Source organism: Branchiostoma floridae, chromosome 5 (genome assembly GCF_000003815.2).
Source record: "Branchiostoma floridae strain S238N-H82 chromosome 5, Bfl_VNyyK, whole genome shotgun sequence".
Lineage (NCBI taxonomy): Eukaryota > Metazoa > Chordata > Leptocardii > Amphioxiformes > Branchiostomatidae > Branchiostoma > Branchiostoma floridae.
In genome coordinates this window covers 20,528,009-20,546,526 of record NC_049983.1, presented here as the reverse complement: position 1 = coordinate 20,546,526, position 18,518 = coordinate 20,528,009, and the positions used below count along the sequence as shown (strand labels likewise).

The 18,518-nt window shown below is 41.2% G+C and overlaps 3 protein-coding genes across 6 annotated transcripts in view; 1 reads left to right on the top strand and 2 right to left on the bottom strand.

Annotated features, from left to right (window-relative positions):
• Positions 1 to 304: 304 nt before the first annotated feature.
• Positions 305 to 8,205, top strand: LOC118416004 (ADP-ribosylation factor-like protein 8B). The gene is made up of 7 exons (XM_035821035.1): positions 305 to 490; positions 629 to 709; positions 3,550 to 3,623; positions 3,915 to 4,008; positions 4,377 to 4,444; positions 5,399 to 5,469; positions 6,456 to 8,205. Exons 1-7 carry the CDS (start codon positions 368 to 370, stop codon positions 6,503 to 6,505), a joined length of 561 nt encoding a protein of 186 aa, XP_035676928.1. The 5' UTR covers positions 305 to 367; the 3' UTR covers positions 6,506 to 8,205.
• Positions 7,450 to 18,518, bottom strand: part of LOC118415997 (latrophilin Cirl-like) — a 12,091-nt gene continuing 1,022 nt past the window's right edge. Inside the window, exons 1-9 of one of the 4 annotated variants that reach the window (XM_035821023.1) lie at positions 13,846 to 13,981; positions 12,576 to 12,660; positions 11,805 to 11,900; positions 11,358 to 11,420; positions 10,910 to 10,972; positions 10,462 to 10,533; positions 10,086 to 10,121; positions 9,373 to 9,654; positions 7,450 to 9,083 (exon numbers count right to left, since the gene is read on the bottom strand). In XM_035821023.1, the coding sequence (XP_035676916.1) occupies positions 8,794 to 9,083; positions 9,373 to 9,654; positions 10,086 to 10,121; positions 10,462 to 10,533; positions 10,910 to 10,972; positions 11,358 to 11,420; positions 11,805 to 11,900; positions 12,576 to 12,651 (978 nt within the window). In that variant the 5' untranslated portion in view covers positions 12,652 to 12,660; positions 13,846 to 13,981 and the 3' untranslated portion in view covers positions 7,450 to 8,793. Of the gene's footprint in view, positions 9,084 to 9,372; positions 9,655 to 10,085; positions 10,122 to 10,461; positions 10,534 to 10,909; positions 10,973 to 11,357; positions 11,421 to 11,804; positions 11,901 to 12,575; positions 12,669 to 13,845; positions 13,982 to 18,518 lie in introns of those variants that run through there. The other 3 variants (XM_035821022.1, XM_035821025.1, XM_035821024.1) reach the window with 3 other exon arrangements.
• Positions 15,187 to 18,481, bottom strand: LOC118416001 (latrophilin Cirl-like). The gene is made up of 5 exons (XM_035821032.1): positions 18,320 to 18,481; positions 17,974 to 18,036; positions 17,619 to 17,654; positions 17,072 to 17,359; positions 15,187 to 16,071 (listed from the first exon to the last, which is right to left on the bottom strand). The coding sequence occupies exons 2-5, from the start codon at positions 18,032 to 18,034 to the stop codon at positions 15,776 to 15,778; spliced, it is 681 nt and encodes a 226-aa protein (XP_035676925.1). The 5' UTR covers positions 18,035 to 18,036; positions 18,320 to 18,481; the 3' UTR covers positions 15,187 to 15,775.

The window sequence follows — 18,518 nt, the reverse complement described above, 5'->3', positions numbered from 1 at the left end:
TCAGAAGCTCTGAGGAAGGTGTCTGATAGACACCGAAACGTAAGCAAGTAAATTTAATTTTGGTTGTGTACAAGAATTCTCATATCCTATATTCTACCAACCTGATGAAATTATTTTCGGAAGACATTAGTTAACTTTTTTCCGGTACTTTTTTTCAATCTACGGCAAAAATCTCCATTATAAAGATCTATAAATACTACTAGTACTAGTTGTATCTCAACATCTGCTTGGAGATCTCCTTGGTGGGAGCCAGCTGTATCCCATGATGCAGTCTGGATGACGTCATGACTGTCACATGATCTCCATGTCTGTGTGTCGCCGGAGAAAGTGGTGATTCTTCCGCACGTATTTCCTAAAAATCTCCAAGATGTTGGCCTTCATAGGGAGGATACTGGAGTGGTTTAAGTCCTTATTCTGGAAGGAGGAGATGGAACTGACGCTCGTGGGTCTACAGTACTCAGGAAAGACGACGTTCGTGAATGTTATAGCGGTAAGAAGGCGCGGCGCCACCAAACACCCTTCTTCCTCTGCATGCTTGTTGCATCTGATCTCATACGTTGTTTGTTGCGTGATGCTGCGTGATATGAAATTTGCTGGTAAATTGACTTTGTTTTTCCTGCCTTTCCAGTCGGGGCAGTTCAGCGAAGACATGATTCCAACAGTCGGATTCAACATGAGGAAAGTGTCAAAGGGGAATGTTACCATCAAGGTGAGGCCAGGCTTCAGGTACCCTGATCTGATCTGTGATCTTATGCAAATGATGTTTTGTAGACGTGTTTTTTTAGTATGTATGAAATATGGTTAATTATATTCATAGGGTCAGCGACATATAGAGACGGACAACAGTAAGTAAGGCGTGGTTACAGAGTTCTTATAGTTTATATGATCTGCCATGTTTTCCCCCACACATTCGTACTGTGTGTGCAGTAATTTCCCACCTTTGTGAGCCCAGTAGACCAAGGTGCACCCCTCCCCACGTTAGAAATAAAATTATGCCTGTAATGTTATATGCCCAGTGTCTATGATCCAGTATAGTTCCTGTGTCTATGATCCAGTACACCACCCTTCCGTGCTGTGTCTGATATGGAGACCAAGACCAGGATGTGTGTCATATGACCTCTCATGTGTCATCAGCTGCCCCCCCCACCCCCACATGGATTTCCCTCCCACCATCATGAGGGTCAGTATGGGGGGTCCTGACAACGATTTACGCTGAATTCAGGAGAACCCCCTACGTATTATGCCAAATCAAGGAAGGCAATTACGCTAAATTTCGTCACCTCGCTACGATTTACGTAGATGGTTTTCCCTACGAATTACGGGAAATAAAATAGGCTGCCTACGCCTTACGTAAAAGAGCATGCAGATCCTTCATCATGAGTCAGACCAACTTGCTCTGTCTCAAGTTCTTCTTATATGTCTGTTAAAGAAATCACCTACTGGAGTGTCGATCAAGGTTATATATCTAGGTGGACAATTATGTAATACGGTTAAATCAAGCGACGGGATGAATTCTCTAATCTAGTGGCTAAAGTGTCAAGTGATTCATATGCCATTTTCATTCTCTGTCACTGATGAAAGATGGATTCTGTCTGAAAAGTCTGAGAATTTTTTCAATTGCTTGATTTACAATATATTATTTTTTTTTACACCTCTTGGACTGTACGGTTGGTTTTGATCCATAAAAAAGGTGCAGTAATTAGTATTTTTACACAACTTCATATATTCTGTCAAATTATGACAGAGTATCTTCTGTCAAATAATGACAGAGTATTGATTAAAGGACTAAAACAAATGGAGCAAATTCCCTCCGAGCAATGTATTGGTATGCCAGGCTATCATTGATAATGACAAATGCGCACACTCCTTCAGGTACACATAAAACTGTGTGTTTCTGCCTATTGTGGCCATCATGGTGACAAATTGATCATGTGAAGAGTGAAATGCCACAGCATGCTTTATGGTAGTGCCACTGGCATTACACAGTAGTGGATCAGATGGCTGATACTACAGAGACAGGCAAAGTAAAACAGACATTTTAGGTAACATCAAGGACCACCTTTGGTAATGCATCTTCAGAGTTTACCAAAAAATGGCTAGTCTGAGAAATGAAGAGATGACAGATTTGTGGACTTTGTGTGGACAGATTCATTACATTTTAAATGTGAGACGCGAAAATGCGTACCAGGAATCAGCCTTTTATTAGTTTTAATATTTGAACAGCAGGTGCCGTTCTAATCAACAATTAGAAAAATGATTTCTTTTAACTTATTTAAATCGCAGAGCTATTGTGTATACTGTACGCGTATGTATGACAGAATCTTATTTCTGTATAACACTTCATCCCGATCCATGGAGAATTGCTAAAAGCAGTGCAACAACACCTGCTCTTCTGGGGCTATAAAATATCCGACTGTTGTGTCATTTGAATCCACTGGGACTGTGTTTATGACTGAAGTGGTTGTGGAGGCGAAATATCATTGGTGCAGTATTCAGGGTTGATACAGGGATATCCCCAGGGATAGATTATGGATGGGGACAAGCAAGGAAGGAAGAAAGATATCTTAAAGTTAATTTGACAGTGTTCTCTTTGAAATATTGTCTGATTTGTATAACATACATGTATATTTTTATCAAGTTGACTGTATTTTTTCCTTATTAGGTTAGATATTCAGATGTAAACCAAAATTGAAATATGTATTTTGTTATGTTCACATGTTTGTTCACAATTCGTCCCAAAATGCAATAAGGAAAACATTTACTTGCATCACTAACCATGCCTGAAAATTTCATCTTTATTTAAGACATAATACCTATAATGTATTTATAGTCTCTCGGTATTCAGCTCAGGTGCGCCATGCAGGTAAATGTGTTCACTGCCAAGAACTGAGTGCCAACTGTATGCAGAAAAGGCCTAACAAAGATCCCCAGATGTACCAGTCTCCCTTTGTAGTCTATTGATTAGGTAGCCCAGGTCAATTGCCGTAGGAATGGCCAGAGTCCCCTAAAGAGCAGCTATAAAGATGTTATGGCTGCTACCTTCTGTGTATCTCTTAAACATATTACATTATCTGAAGTATAATTTCAAGACTCGGTATACTGCCCTATTATTTTTATGCCAATGGAATCATTTTAGCCATATTTGATGCAAGTTTATTCAATTGTCATGGTCTCAATCTCTACAGTTTCATTTGTGATATTCAATGTGCAAATATTACGTACTGTGGAGCTTGTGTTTGTGTTGCTGATGAGGTAAGCTGAAAGGAGAGACCAGGATATAATAGAATCTGTTCCATGAAGAGAACCGTGCAGCTAAAATCTAAGCACACAATGATATGAATAAACTGAACTTATACTGACAGCTTAAAATGCTATTGCTGGAATCATAGATAGGTGTGTTACGTTTCTACATAAAGAAGGTAGTGATGGCTTGTAATTAAAACATACAGGAGTATTACAAAGGTTCAACTTAGTACACAAGAAAGAAATGTGAAAATGTGAAATTTGTCTGTTGTAAGTTAATGTTTCCCATTGTTTTTGTTTCCGTAGCTGTGGGACATTGGTGGCCAGCCCAGGTTCAGAAGCATGTGGGAGCGCTACTGCAGGGGTGTCAACTGTATCGTGTAAGTATAGATTTATTTGAAACACAGGTGATATAGGGAAGTTATGCTTGATGTCCAACATTGTAATGTCTCAGTTTGTTTTGTTTTTGATTCTTTGTGCACTGAATGACTAGTATAAATTGTAATTTTCATGACCATGTATGACCATGGTAATGCTGCCATTTAATGGTATAGCAAAAACAACATTTGTTTCTTGAGTGGAACTTTTATGTCTTTGATGTAGAAACCCATGTTTCAAAATACTGTATAACCTACTCTAACTAAGATGAGCTTGTTTGATCCCCTCTGTAGATACATGGTTGATGCTGCAGATCACGAGAAACTTGAGGCGGCACGAAACGAGCTACACAACCTCCTGGACAAGCCACAGCTGCACGGCATCCCGGTAAGAAATTTTCCCACGCCTTTTGTGAGCTCTGTTGTAACTTGTAGGACTCGGCTACAATGTAGCTTTAGATAGGCTTTCTGGCTGTGGACTGATAATGTTGGGAAACAGTTTAAAAGACACAGAGCTAGTAACACGGGTTTGTGTCTTTTAAACTGTTTCCCATTGGTAGTATTACCTGTTATGTGTCTTTTTAACTGTTTCCCAACATTATCAGTCAATGTCCATAAAGCCTGAATGTGATAACAGTTTTGTTTTTTCAGTTCTTGTGATGTCATGCTCACATTGTTCTTTGGTGTGTTCACTTCAAGTGTTTGTGTAAGAGTAAAGCCTTGCTTAACTCTCTTTTTTCTGTATTCTCTGCCCAGGTTCTAGTTCTGGGGAACAAGAAAGATCTGCCTAATGCTCTAGATGAGAAGGAGTTGATTGAAAGATTGTAAGTCTCATTAATGATCTCGTAACTTGAGTAAGCACAGATCTAACGTTACATTGTAAGATTGAGATTGTACACTTGCATTTTGCATCTACATGAAAGGAGCCTGGATTAGAAATCACTGCCCAGTTTTTTGCTGCACCAAACCATCATATGGTCAATATTGATACAGACTTTATGAAGTGAAAATTCAACAATGTGTCTACATTTTGCATCCTAGTTTGACATTATCTGTTCTGTTGTGTTTCTATTACTGGTTGGGCTACCATGAAACAAGGTTTTAGATTAAGATGTCCTGTTTTCTACAGAAGAGCTGAGCAGATGAAAAAAATACTATAAAATGTGCATCACTTTACTAATGGTTCTGTTTAATTAAGAGTGGCCATCAAGGAGAACCACTCTTCTCAAAATCAATCCTGTATCCAACACACTAAATCATCCAGGTGGAAAATTGTCTGAGACTTAGGTATGGAAGGTTGAGCAGGATGTTCAACTCGTGAGATAAGGATACTGTAAATCTAGAAATTTTCAGTGGTTTTATTTTCAAGGTTTTCTCAGTGGGCTCTGATGGCAAAACAGTGTGGACATATATGTATATGTGTTTTGTAACATTGCTGTACAACAGAACTGTTTCAAATGTTAATTTCAAACACTGTCAAAGCATCCTTTTCCCTCTGAATTAAAATGACTACAAAAGTAAATACATTCACAGTATCATGATATAGTGATAGACACAGGAAGACAAGAATGTTTCCACAAAGAAGTACTGAGTGTTGACCATGGAAAGACAGTTGGCCTTGGTGTTGCATGGTGTTGCATATGCTGTAAATGTACAGTTGCTAGTGGTGAGTAGTTAGTATTCTATACTGAAACAAAATAGAATATTTGTACCATTACACCAAGGGCCTGTTCTGTGAAATTGTGTGTATGGTAATATATATATATCGTGTGTTCCAGGAACCTGTCTGCCATCCAGGATAGAGAAATCTGTTGTTACTCCATCTCCTGTAAGGAGAAAGACAACATAGGTGAGTTTGCTGCTGCACGATAAAACGTTAGTCACATACGGTACATACACACTTCAGCAGTGTTTTAAAAGTTACAAGTGCCTGTATTTAGATATGTGGAGGATGCACTTTCCTGTGCTTTTCTACTCTAGTTATTTGTAATGATGTGGTATGCACTGTGTTACTGTTGTTAGTTAGTCAGGGCAGTAACAAAATGCATAGGGTATGCAATGCAGTGCACAACTACATGGCTGACTAACTCAATGAAGATTGGCAAGGCTTAGGGTTGGATTGGCATCATGTGCATCAATACATGCATATCTTTCACAGCGTCGCAAGCAAATTGTCTCAAAGCTATGGATCTGTGTCATTTTGAGATGATTCTGATCATAGTCATGGGATGATTTAACATGATCCAATTTCTGCTGCCCCCTTCACTGCTATCTACAATGATTGATTCTGCATAATGAGGAGTTGTGTTGTTTTTATACTGAATGTGGAATAAACGGGAGATATTGTTTGACTGTAGATTATGGTACATCAGGGTTCTAACCAGCATCCGTCCTTCCATCCTTTGACTAAATTTTGCTGCAGGGGACAGAATTGGATTCTAATGGAACCAAGCTGAGTCTACCAGCAAAATTTGCCCCTCAAAATAAAGGAAATAGCATTTCAGAGGGTCAAAATTCTCCTGGGGAGCATACCCCCAGACCCACCTAGGATTGTTGCACCTTTGACAGGATTTCCATTCAAAATCCAGGGGACGGAAAAAAATTTAAGCTGGCTAAAGCACTGCTACCAACACACATTTATATGCAAGAAAAGCAGTCTCATTGCTGATGTTCCAGACCTTTCAGAAAGGGGTGCATCTAGTTGTTTTGGAGGTTGTTAGTGTTCTTCTACACCTTCTATGAACCTTCCAGTATTGTGGCAAAGTTACAAAGTTTTAGTTATTTATTTTTATCTGCTAGTACTAGTAGTGTTGACTTGTTTATCTTACCTTTCAGACATCACATTGCAGTGGCTAATTCAACATTCAAAGAGTGGCGGCCGATAGATGGTGATGACAGGAGGAAGAGACATGTAGACAATGAATTGTAGCTTTCATAAGGATGGATTTACTTTGGAAAAATGGTGTCTGGATCAAAATTCATTCCTGTATTTAAAACAGCCACATTGCAGATAAAAAAACTCAAGAGTGAAAAACAATATGAAGGCATTCAATGCTTTTACTAGACAAAACTACATTTTTGTGATCTCATTAGTAATAGTAGACCAAACTTTTGTATTTTGACAGTTTTTGTGTGAAGATGAAGTTAAGAAGAAATTGATGATTCTTAGGTATATTGGAATTGATATGGCTAAAGGTTAGTTGTTAAGTACAATCTACAGTCTGATTGGACAAGCCTACATGTACTGTAGTGCATCCAATCCCAAAGCTTGTAGCAAATGAAATAAACCTGAGCAACAATAGCACACTTAATTTGAAGTGCAGAGTCAGCAAACACATATTTTTGCCCAATTTTACTTCATTGCTTTATCATGTGATATTTAATGTACATATTTGAAGTGTGCATGGGGAACGGGGAAATTTGTGTGTGCTACCTTAACCACACATAATATTATACAAAATATACTTGATGTTTTTTCCCTCCTAATTTGCTATACAGTGTATGTGAAGAATAGGTATATTAGAATATAGTGTTTATACTGCGCTACTGGCTCCAGATATACAAGGACATTGATAACAACAAAATGATGACTTTTGTATGTTAGTGGTCTCAGGCCTTGGTGTATAGAGTTACATGTGTGTGGAGATCATGCTACAGTAAACTACAAACTAACCACAATTGGCAAAGGTAGCTTTTGCCTGCAGCAGTCTATGTTACCTATGGCTGCACATGCTTTTGCTGTATACTTTGTTTTGGTCTGTTATAGTATATTGACTAGTCACTGCTTTCCCTGCTTTTTTGTTGGTATAGTGGTATCAGTTGAATTTAGAGGTAACCAAATTTGCTAACTGTTTTGTAAGTCTGGGATAGGTAGGAAGTTTCAGTGTAAATATCCCAAGTTTGTAACATGTTTCTGGCATAAGCAGGGATCTCACAGAACCGTGTCAGGCATTCTTAAAATGGGTGCAAATTGGCGTGCAGTCCGTGAGATACCAGCTAAAGTGATGAGCTTTCTTGGTATGCTGGTGCCACTATACCAAACTGATGATGGTAGGGAAACTCTTGTTGTAGCAACAAGCTAATACCAAGGCCTTTGTGTAGTGGACAAATATATACCGTTTCATGTACAATTACTGTGATGTTGTACAGATAGGTGTCAAAGTTCAGCATTGGAGATGAACCTTAAGTCCATGAGGACTGTTCAGACGTGCCTCTGTGCTTGATATTAGAGAAGTAAGTGGCACTGAGGGCCATTATATAGTAATTTTGGGGGTGGTGTTAAAGATATTGTATTGATATCCCTTAGTCCTTTTTGTTTGTTCCATATCCCACACCCTATCAATGGTTTATTGCAGCCCAGTCCCATGATAAATAAACCCTCATCTCCATGCCTACTTTTCACCAGTTTTGTGTCTCCTTTTTTGTCACCATGCCCAGAGAGCATCTCTTAGTCCACCCCTCCCTGTAAGTGGAATGGCCCACTAGGAACAGCTCAGTTGATATTGGGATGTGTGTATACAGGTTTGGTACATGTACATGCTCTATGATAGCTTTGGACTAATAATACAGGCTCTTGTGTGTATATCTCCAGTGTCCGTACTTCTTACAACATACCTTATCTTAGATAGGGAGTATGGAAAATGTCTCGGTACATCACATGTATTTGCATAAAAAGTACACCTTTCATAGTTTAAGTCTAGGGTAGGGTGAGTTTTAAAGGGTAGGGTGATGGGAGTTAGTTGTGTTGGGAGTAATTGAGATTTCTGCAGGGTGTTTGGATCTAATTGTTCTCCACATCTTGTCAAATGTTCAAGTGATTATATTGTGCTTGTTATGAGGACTTTGCATATATATTGTGATATACTAACAAAAGAGTGGGCTGTATAATACTGAAGCACTGCTGCATAGACAAGCTGTGTAAACAACAACTGATCTGGTCAACCACAATTTTTCTGAATTCATCAGTTTATTTTGGAATGCTTGGGTCTATGAAGACTGCATCATTAAATGATATTTTCATCATCAGAAAATGACATCAACAAGACTCATATCATGATACAACCATCACAGGAACTACAGTACACACACAAACTCAAACCACTTCTGTTGTGCTATCGAAGACAGATGTTTTCGTTACTAACAGCAAGGTGATGAGTGGTGAATCATGTGCTGACTACGGGCACCAGAAGCGTACTTCGTAGTCCAGGCAGCGTTTGTTGCCGCTCTGGTCGCCGTTCCTGCACACGAACCCGACCCCCGGGTTGAAGTGGAGGAACTGGCGCCCGGTCTGTGAGGCGGGGGTGTTGGAGCCTTTGACGCGGGCCTGGATGCCGGAGGGCGCGGCGCAGATCTGCCCGGGGTTCTCCTCACGGATGTTGGTGAGAGTCTCCCAGTCTCCTGTGGCAGACGGGTTGTCACGGTCGTACCAGCGGGTCCAGCCACCACAGCCTGTTGTTGGTCGGCCTGAAATGGGAATTTTCATTCAGGAATTTTATGTATACCTATAACATCTATTTGTTAACAAGTTTAGAACTGAACACCCAGAGAAATTATGAATATTGTGTTCTGATACGGCCGCACTGACACAACTTTGTGGATGACGTACTTTGGGCCCCTTAAAACAATTGTATGGAAAAGACGTCTAAATATTCAGATCTAAGTGAAAAGGAAGCTGGAACATGTGGGAGATGGCTTGACTTGTGCAAAAACAGACCTAGAAAATGGGCCAAGCCAAATAAAAGATTGTACTCACCAGTGCATGCATACCTGACCTCCAGGTACTTGAATGTTCCCACACAAGGATCCTCGAACACGCTGTTGGAGGCTGCCACAGAGCAGCTGGACTGCCCTTGGCAGCTGGCCCTGACCTGAGCCATGCTGTTCTCACTGCGGCAGCTGGTGGTGCGGATTTGGCTGTGGGGGCAGAAGTCCTGTGACGTCCGGCCGTACAGGGCGGACAAGATGCGGATCTGTCGTCCAGCAGGACAACTGATGGTCAATGTCTGGTGTTCGCAAACTCGGGCAAACCTCCGTCCTGCATTAAAGAATGGCCCAAGTCAACAAATGTCTTACTGAACCGGTCACTGCATGGTTCTGGTAACGGGTATATTACAGTTGTTATAAGCCTGTAACTGTTGAAATAATAGCATATACCTCATGAAGAAGGTATTGTGGTCACATATGACTCCACTTCCAACTTTCTTGATGGCCACTAATGTTAAACAATTGGCAAAACAGTTTCCTTCTTAGCCTGGATACCAGACCCCAGCCCGATAATATCTATCTCCACCAGATATTTTTGAGATCGGGCTGGTATCCAGGCAATTTCTTCCTCTCTTCCTGAGTAAACCTATATATCAAAAGTACGCCCTCTCCATTATTAGTCAAAGTTGTTTGCACAATGACCTGTACATAATCATCATACACACTCTTATATACGAGTCATTATAGAAATGTTCCACTGACCCCCTGCCACATGTCGTGCTTCCTCCAGTTCTTCAGCTGGAAGACATAAAATCAAAAGTTGAATTGTTACACTGAAGACATTTTTTATATATCGTGCCACATTCACCACAATTCTATATTGAATTTGTTACCCATATTCGAGACTCTTTCATTGTAAGGTCCCTACAGTTACTGCAGTAGTTAACACAACCAGAAGCAAATCCTAATAGTAATACTTAGATCTATAAGGTCGTATCTGCTTGCACATAGGGGTGCCTGAGTCCTGTTCTTGTTCTTCTTGAAATGAACAGGATTTGACTTGCTGATTTTTCCACAGTGAAGAGACCAGTATCCCAGCATGCCATGCTGTGAAAAAAACTAGGTACTTAAAACTTACTGACTCCACCCATCAAAGTCTCCCCACCAAGGTCCTCATCAGGCACTTGCCTTTCTTCTTCTTCCATCAGATCTAAAAATAAATTTAAAGATAAAGAGGACATGAATACAAGTACAAGATCAATTCAACAAGCCAGCAGTCTGATAAAGACAGAGAGATATTAAATAATCATTCTGATGAGCTTTAGCTATCAGATAAGTTGGTTTCACAAATCAGAGGAGACTCCTAGCGATCCTTGCAGATGTTGCCCTTTGTTGCCATTGGCCATTGGCATGGTTGGGTTGTTTGCCATTGGCATGCTACTACTGCCGGAAGCGACCTTTCATGGACTAGACACAGGACTAGAACGCATATACGCAGGCACTTAGTACGTATATGAAATGTGCATGTCTCGAAGTACATATTATACATTTAGGGCTCCCCGTTCACACCAATATTTATCCCGTACCATCTATCCCCCGGTCCCCTTCTGCCTCCAGTTCCTGCATCACTTCTGCAGGAGGGTCGGCATCTGTGGAGGGAAACCAACATTTTATAGCTCAAAGTTATGAACAATACATTTTTAGGCTTGCAATAATTCTGTCAGTTCTGCAGTATGTCATCTGATAGTACGAAAATGAATACACGTCACAATAGAAAATTCTGTTTCTTGAAACTTCTTCATCAGAATTTATGTAGTTAACCCAAGATTCGTTCATCAATCTGACCCAACCGTGGCTGAACTCTCAAACGCCGATAGGAGCACGTTTCAGTCAGGCTAGGTTCACCCGAACTGTCTGCTCTCAACCACAATACCTGAGCTGTTTCTGTGCTAGAAATATTGACAGTATTCTAATCTGACCTCTTTTTTAGCATTGATAAGTTATTCAGCACTTAAATAACACGCCCAAACTAACCAAGTTCATCCACGGAAGCACCCCCTTCAAGTCCTGCATCTCTGGCCCCTTCCTCAATCATACCTGATGTAAAGAAAGAATATACAGAGAGAAATAAAATATGATAGGTTTTAGATGTTAGCAGCAACGACCTGGGCCCTTCGTAGTATTCCCCGTGAGCTCACATGTGGGATTTTTTTGTCACCGGGTTCTGAGGAACTGCGAACATGTAGTGGCCAACAAAGCAAGCTTTTTCACGCATGGGATATAGTAAGTCAGCTACAAGCATTTCGCATCTAAATTTATCTAGGCATTACGTTAGTTGTGATAGCATGCAATCGAACTCCTGACATAAAATCCCGTGCATTTCTTTTTACCACAGAAATTAATGTACAAGTTATGGGCATGACTGAATAAGCAATGATGACACATTCTAGAAAACGTTTGATAGGCCTTACGATCCCTTACCTTTGAGTGTCTCCACCAGGTGTTCCACTTTGTTAGAGTCTACCTCGATGTTGTCCCGTGTTTGCTGGGGCACCTCTGCTGGAGACAGGGCGTCATCTGAAAACATGCAGAAAGTAGAAAAAATTTTGTTTTACCTCCGGGAAAAATTATTGTTTTGGGCATGTTGATGTGTCTGAGTCTCCACATATCTGTAGTTTAGCATAACATAAGAGGGTATGAATGGATCGTGATATTTGATATGTGGGTAGGTTTTTCGAAGAGGAAGATCGGAGGCGAGTTGGGGCTTCCTGCCTGACTTAACTTCGTACTACAGCAAAACATTGTGTATTTTTTGCTAAATCTTTTCTCCCGGACAAGCTAGGGTGTTGCTTTTTTGTGGGAGTAGCTTTTGATGTCAGTGTATATAGGTTAGGGAACTAACGTTAGACGTTATAGCTGTTAGTTTTGGAACTGCAGGGGAGTTTTTGTTGAAAGTGTTGAGGAGGATAACTCAACAAAGGAAGGACAGATCATTTCCATGATTTTGTGCATGCAGGTAGCTTAGACATGGATTATGCCATAGGATAGGATTGTAGCGATAGCACATATGATATACATTATGCTAATTACAACCTTAGTCGCATACTCAATGAGGAAAAATAAAACATTTTTATATGGTAAATCAATGCCTTAATATTTCTACGCGTATCCAGTAAATATCTCCTAATCAATGACCATTCCTCCTGAAGCTTATGATGTAACTTGTGTATGAGATTGAGCCACTTCACACACCTGCAAATACTTCAGTTGAAGCCGTGCGTCCAACCAGCAACACCAGCCACACGGTCAGGAGGAGTCGGACGGCCATCTTAGGTGTCTACGTGCCTCAAAGCAGGGTAACGTCGAAATGATGTATTAGAATGGTGTCAGGTTGAATCAAAGTTCTATTGCAATTATTAATTGCACTAGAACGGAGCTTTAATTTAGAGTTAGAAGACTAATATCAGCTAATATTAACCGGTCTTCTAACTGTAAATTAAAGCTCCGTCGTGACTCTGTGACCTTAACTGTTTGGCTTAAGGGTAACGTTATAAAATCATTCAAGAGCACGAAATATTTTACAGGCACTATTAATCAATAAATCAGCGGACAGATAAAAAATATAAGCAATTTTATATTGACTGTAATTCTTATCGGGTACAATATACCATGTTGTCACGTAACAGCAAAGTTTGTTCTTCTGGTACCAGAACGGCGCCATTCACTAATACTACCCTCATGATATATATGATTTATTTCAGGCAAAAGCGTAGGGTTTGCGGGGGGTTGCCTTAACCAAATAAGGTATAAATTATAACTGTAGAATAAAATATAGGATTGCATGAACGACATTAAACCCGATTTCCCTTGTTCTGTGAGAGCGACGGAAGAATCTGTACCTCAGGCATCCACCAATATGAAACTTTGAATTAAGCCCCAATATACCCAATTTTCCATACGAAAAATATACAATTGCGGAACTAGGCATCAGTGTATTTCTAATTATAATCAAATGTACAAGAAAGAGATGTTCATACATAGGCACGAAACGTACGCATTGTGATTCCCATCTCAGTGGATACTAAAACATTTGTTCTGAGCAGTTGTGAGACTTGTGACTACTAGAAAAAATAGAAGCATTTTAGAACCCCTCCCTGTACATGATCAATAAATCCGACAGTCTAGTCGATTGGTGCAAAAGATAGCTGCAGTCTCTCAAACTATGTCAACAGCAGATTTCTGACTCCACCCTAAAATCGCTTTTATTGTTGTATTTAGCCAACAGACTTATGCCAATTTCTACTTACACGCATTTACCATAATTTGAGCGGTTTTGTGGCACCAATCGCCTTGACCAGGACGGAAACACGAGTTTGTGCAGAGTAGATTGTTACCCTCACACTTCACCCACGAGCACCAGATAACTTCATCACCAGTTGTAAACCTGTACCAATAGGATAGGACCCATTGTTCGTTTTCTGCTAAAAGGAATGACCATGAAACAGTAAATGAAAGTTCCTACCGGTATCAACAGGTGAGAAGTCTTACGTCAATCTGGAGACCCCACTTTCCTTGTCTCTCCCGCAGACTGCACTCCGGGTGGGAGACTTCAGGTATTTATAGTCTCCTCCAATACCAAGTTATAAATCAAACACTTTTTCGGCCCCTCCAGAAATCAAGGGCGTTAATCACAATTTGGGCGCTACGTGTGTGGTACAAGGCTTTATGTCATTGTCCAATATATTTGCCGTCGTGCACCCCATACACATAGCGTTAATAGAAATAACTGTATAACTAAGGACGGCGTTTAACTTCTTTGACCCTAGGATGAAAGGACACGATCCTAACGCAGCAACGACTGCCTAACGCCGACCTTAGTTGTACAGATATTTCTGTTAGCGCTATGTGTATGGGGTGCGTCGTTTCATTTCAGGAGACGCCCATTTTTAATGCCATTCAATTTTTTGGTTAGTACAAAGAGGAAGCCTACACTAGGAGAATAGGTGAAATAACGACAAACATTTAAACATTTTAGTCTTATTTATGTTATATGATTACATTATATCATTTACAATACAATTAACATACAGCTATTTCCCCAAACGGCATCAGCCTATTTTAACAAGAACGTTGTGATGTGCCGTTTTATCTGACATTGTTAGTCTTGGCGAGAATCGCGATGGTCCATGGAAGAATATGTTAGAGACTAAATGTGTATCCAGCTATGCCTATGGCCTGCAGAGTCGTGTTTTTGGTCTCCCGTGCATCTCTACCACGCGTTACGTGTTTTATCTGATGGTTGGTCTCGAGTTAGCAAAACTTGTCAGCTTTCAATGATCCACATAAAGAAAAGTGAATACATTGTACTTGAACAACTTACTTTTATGGAATACTAGTGCCGCGTTTATATGATTGTTTGATTGTACTCATGGGTGAGTGTTTGGCAAAACTAGTCACCGGACACCGACAGTACCAAACGCTCTGTTGTGACCTTTCGGGCAATGACTGCTCTCAGAATACAGTGTAATAAAAACTAATTATAAGAGGATTGATTGACCAGGGAGCCGGGCTTCCTGTGACAAACAAAAGTCTAAGTCTAAGTATTTGTTTTTCTCCTTTTGTTCAAAACCAACCTTATTTACGATAGCAAACATTGACTTCATCAGTCTGTTGAATGTTATAATGGCAATGTTGGACCGTAAAATTCTCAGCTGTTGACAAGTTTGACACACCTTGGCTTTACCGGGTGTTGGTTGACCTGGAAACACTCCCACGTTCTGTATACAGTGTGGCAACATGCTCTGAAAGACCGTTATAAATGCCCCACCAATCTAAAGGGAACACAACTGGACAATCCACTTTTATCCGTGCAATCTGGTTTAATTTTAACATCGCGATTTTTTTCGAAAGAGCTTACAATGAATTCATGGCAATAAACAATGCGATATGCGGAATATCGATCAACATGCTATTAATCAAAAGGGCAATATAACAATTGTATCAAATACGCTGGTAGCTACTAGAACATCGAATGATGCAATCACTTTCTCAAAATACTAGTATGAAACTCTTCTCCAAGCAGAGGTTAAGTCGTGGAGATACAGTCGGAATTTTTACCGGCTCGCTCCTCTCACTACTATATCTCCAAGACTCAAACTCTGCTTGGAGAATAGTAGAAAACTACACATTTAAGGACAGGATGTCCTGCTGCTAATGTTACACCATTGAATTTAGAAATATAAACATTGATGCTGCTGTTGTTCTTGTAGCATAACATTTGCTGTCTAAGGGCACCAGAAGCGCACTTAAAAATCCCCGCGGCATCCTGGCACTTGCTAAAAAAAGAACGTATAAAACTACACATATAGGGTCAGGTTGTCTGGTACCAATGTTACACAATTGATCTAAGAACATTGATGCTGCTGTTATTCTTGTAGCATAACATATACTCTCTACGGGCACCAGAAGCGCACTTCATAGTCCTGGCATCTGCGGTCTCTTTGATCGGCGTTCCTGCACACGATGCCCTCCTGGGGGTTGAACTTAAAGAACCGCTCGCCGGTTCGCGAGGCGGGGGTGTTGGAGCCTCTGACGCGGGCCTGGATGCCCGAGGGCGCGGCGCAGACCTTCCCGGGGTTCTCGCTCCTGATGGACGAGAGCATTTCCCAGTCTCCCGAGGCGTCCGCGCTGTCACGGTTGTACCAGGGGGTCCAGCCGGAACAGTCTGGAGAGGACGCTGGTCTCCCGGCTGGAACAAAATGTTTCCGAAGTGGTGAGGCAAAATTTGACATAAGTAATCCCCCTTAATAGATTATGAAACGAAAATAATCGAGTCAAAATCTATCAATGAACATTTTTTTCTACACTGACATCTTGGGGAGGAAAAACAATACACAATACACAAAAATATCTTGTCATATATGCTACGGCCGCGTGGCGCGTTGGTAAAGCCGATCCCTCGATCTCGGAAGTTAAGCAACGCGCGGTCCAGACAGTGCTTGGATGGGGGACCAACCAATACCGTGGCCGATAGCAACAATGTTCAACACACTTATATTTCTGCTCAAGACACTTACTTTTTTGCTCAAGACACTTACTTTTCTGCTCAAGACACTTACTTTTCTGCGCGAGCCACTTACTTTTCTGCGTGAGCCACTTACTTTTTTGCAAAACACACTTACTTTTTTTCTGCGTGAGCCACTTACTTTTCTGCGCGAGCCACTTACTTTTCTGCGTGAGCCACTTACACGTTGCATACAGTTGCCCCTGTAGGACTTGTGTGCCAGTGGACGAGAGGGTGGAGAAGGACGTGCACACCCCTCCTTCACCTTAAAAACCCAAGTGCAGGCCAGGCAGACGGGTCGCCTTAAACCCGTCCGCCTACCATTGTCTTCCGAGACAGACGGATGCCAACATCTGTAGATCAGGTATGGCCCAGAAAACAAGAAAATCTCTGCACGAATGGGAACTGCAAATTCAGTTTGGTTGATGCAGTAAGCTTTTGGCATCAATGTTGGTATTAGGGGGGGGGGGGGGATGTAGTTCTGTAGTTCTGGCAAGACTGATCAAGAAACTGGGAGGACCTGCATTTCTTGAACTTAATCGACACCAGATGGTGTGTTACGCCGAAGGGCGGTTATACCGGCTATATAGATACAGATACAGATGTACTCAACATAAAGCAGATTGCCATTACTACATTGTCGTACTGTGGTACTGAATGGTGTGATGAACAAATTGGTACCTACCGACGCAGCTAAACCTGACCTCCAGGTACTTGAATGTTCCCCTACAAGGATCCCCGAACACGCTGTTGGTGGCGTCCACAGAGCAGCTGGTCTTCCCCTGGCAGCTGGTCCTGACCCGGACCGTGCTGCTGGGGCTGCGGCAGCCGGTGGAGCGGATGGAGCCGTTGGGGCAAAACGCCCGCGTGGTCCGGCCGTACAGGGCGGTGGTGATGCTGATAGTTTGTCCAGAAGGGCAGCGAAGCACCAACCTTTGCCGCTCACAAGCTCGAGCCAACCTCATTGGGTATCCTGTAACACAGAAGATCCTAGGTCACCAATAGAGTCTCAAGAATTGGGAGAGATGACTTGGCCGATTTCTTCGACCAACTGAAATATGTCTAGTCGATCGATATTGAGGTATAAATATCATCATCGTTATCGTGCATCCGGTATGAGGTCTAAACAAACCTGTGCATATCAAGGCAAATAAATCTTAAGTTTATCACAAACGCAAGCTTCTTGTACAGATATGCTTGTGATGATGTAATAATCAGCATATGGTGCTCACCCCTCACCAGCTGTTCCACTTTCTCCAAGGCTTCAGCTGAAAAGTGTAAAACACGAGCTGAATGTTACGTCATCATGTACAATACGTTTCCAGATCCACAACATGTCATCTGTGCACAACTGACAACGCTGTCAAAGCAATTCGTGAGTGAGACTAAACTGAAAACTCCTATCGAATGTTTCACCCTGGGCAGATTAGTAAACTGATAAGGATCAACAGAAAAATCAGATTTCAAAATGTATCATACTATGACTATGTAAAACTTATTCAAAATATGTAAAAGCCAATCCAATCGAAACTATGTTATAACCTACATTTAGGGCTACGAAGGGAGGAAAGAAAATGTAAAACTAACCAAGTTCATCGACCGAAGCCTCTCGCTCTTCGAATAAGCTTCTCTCTTCGTCTCCCAACATCTCTATAGATCAACGGAAAGCAAACATGATAAGCTCTATAAACTAACCGGATAACCCCTAAATTCTTCTTGAAATCCAATTACATGTAGGTTAAAACCTAAGTGTAGGTGGTCGGCGAACGTAGGAAGAACTGCCGCTACTGTTTGTGAACAGTTACTACATTTCTGTAACCCGAGTACAGTAGTAAAGGCTAGCTTTTGATGATCATATCTCTGGTTATAGAATCCCATGCACTTACTATAAGTATGCTATATATGAAATGTTGAGAGTTTTGATATACACTACCTTCAAGGTCGCTCAACACTTCTTTGACGTTATCTGTGATGTCTTGAATCTTCTGAGAGACATCTTTAGCTGACAGGTGGTCATCTGAAACATCTGGAAATAAGTGGTGCTAAACAGACTTGAAGGGTGGGAGAGAGATGAAAAGAGAAAGAGAGAGATGAAGAGAGAGATGGAGAGAGAGAGAGGGGGAGGGAGAGGG

Coding starts and splice junctions, on each gene's coding strand:
- LOC118416004 (XM_035821035.1), top strand. CDS start 368: ATGTTGGCCTTCATAGGGAGGATACTGGAGTGGTTTAAGTCCTTATTC. Junction 3,624..3,914: donor AGGGGTGTCAACTGTATCGT/GTAAGTATAGAT, acceptor TCCCCTCTGTAG/ATACATGGTTGATGCTGCAG. Junction 4,009..4,376: donor CACAGCTGCACGGCATCCCG/GTAAGAAATTTT, acceptor TTCTCTGCCCAG/GTTCTAGTTCTGGGGAACAA.
- LOC118416001 (XM_035821032.1), bottom strand. CDS start 18,034: ATGTTGGGAGACGAAGAGAGAAGCTTATTCGAAGAGCGAGAGGCTTCG. Junction 17,360..17,618: donor AGTGGAACAGCTGGTGAGGG/GTGAGCACCATA, acceptor TCTGTGTTACAG/GATACCCAATGAGGTTGGCT. Junction 16,072..17,071: donor GGTCAGGTTTAGCTGCGTCG/GTAGGTACCAAT, acceptor ATTTTGTTCCAG/CCGGGAGACCAGCGTCCTCT.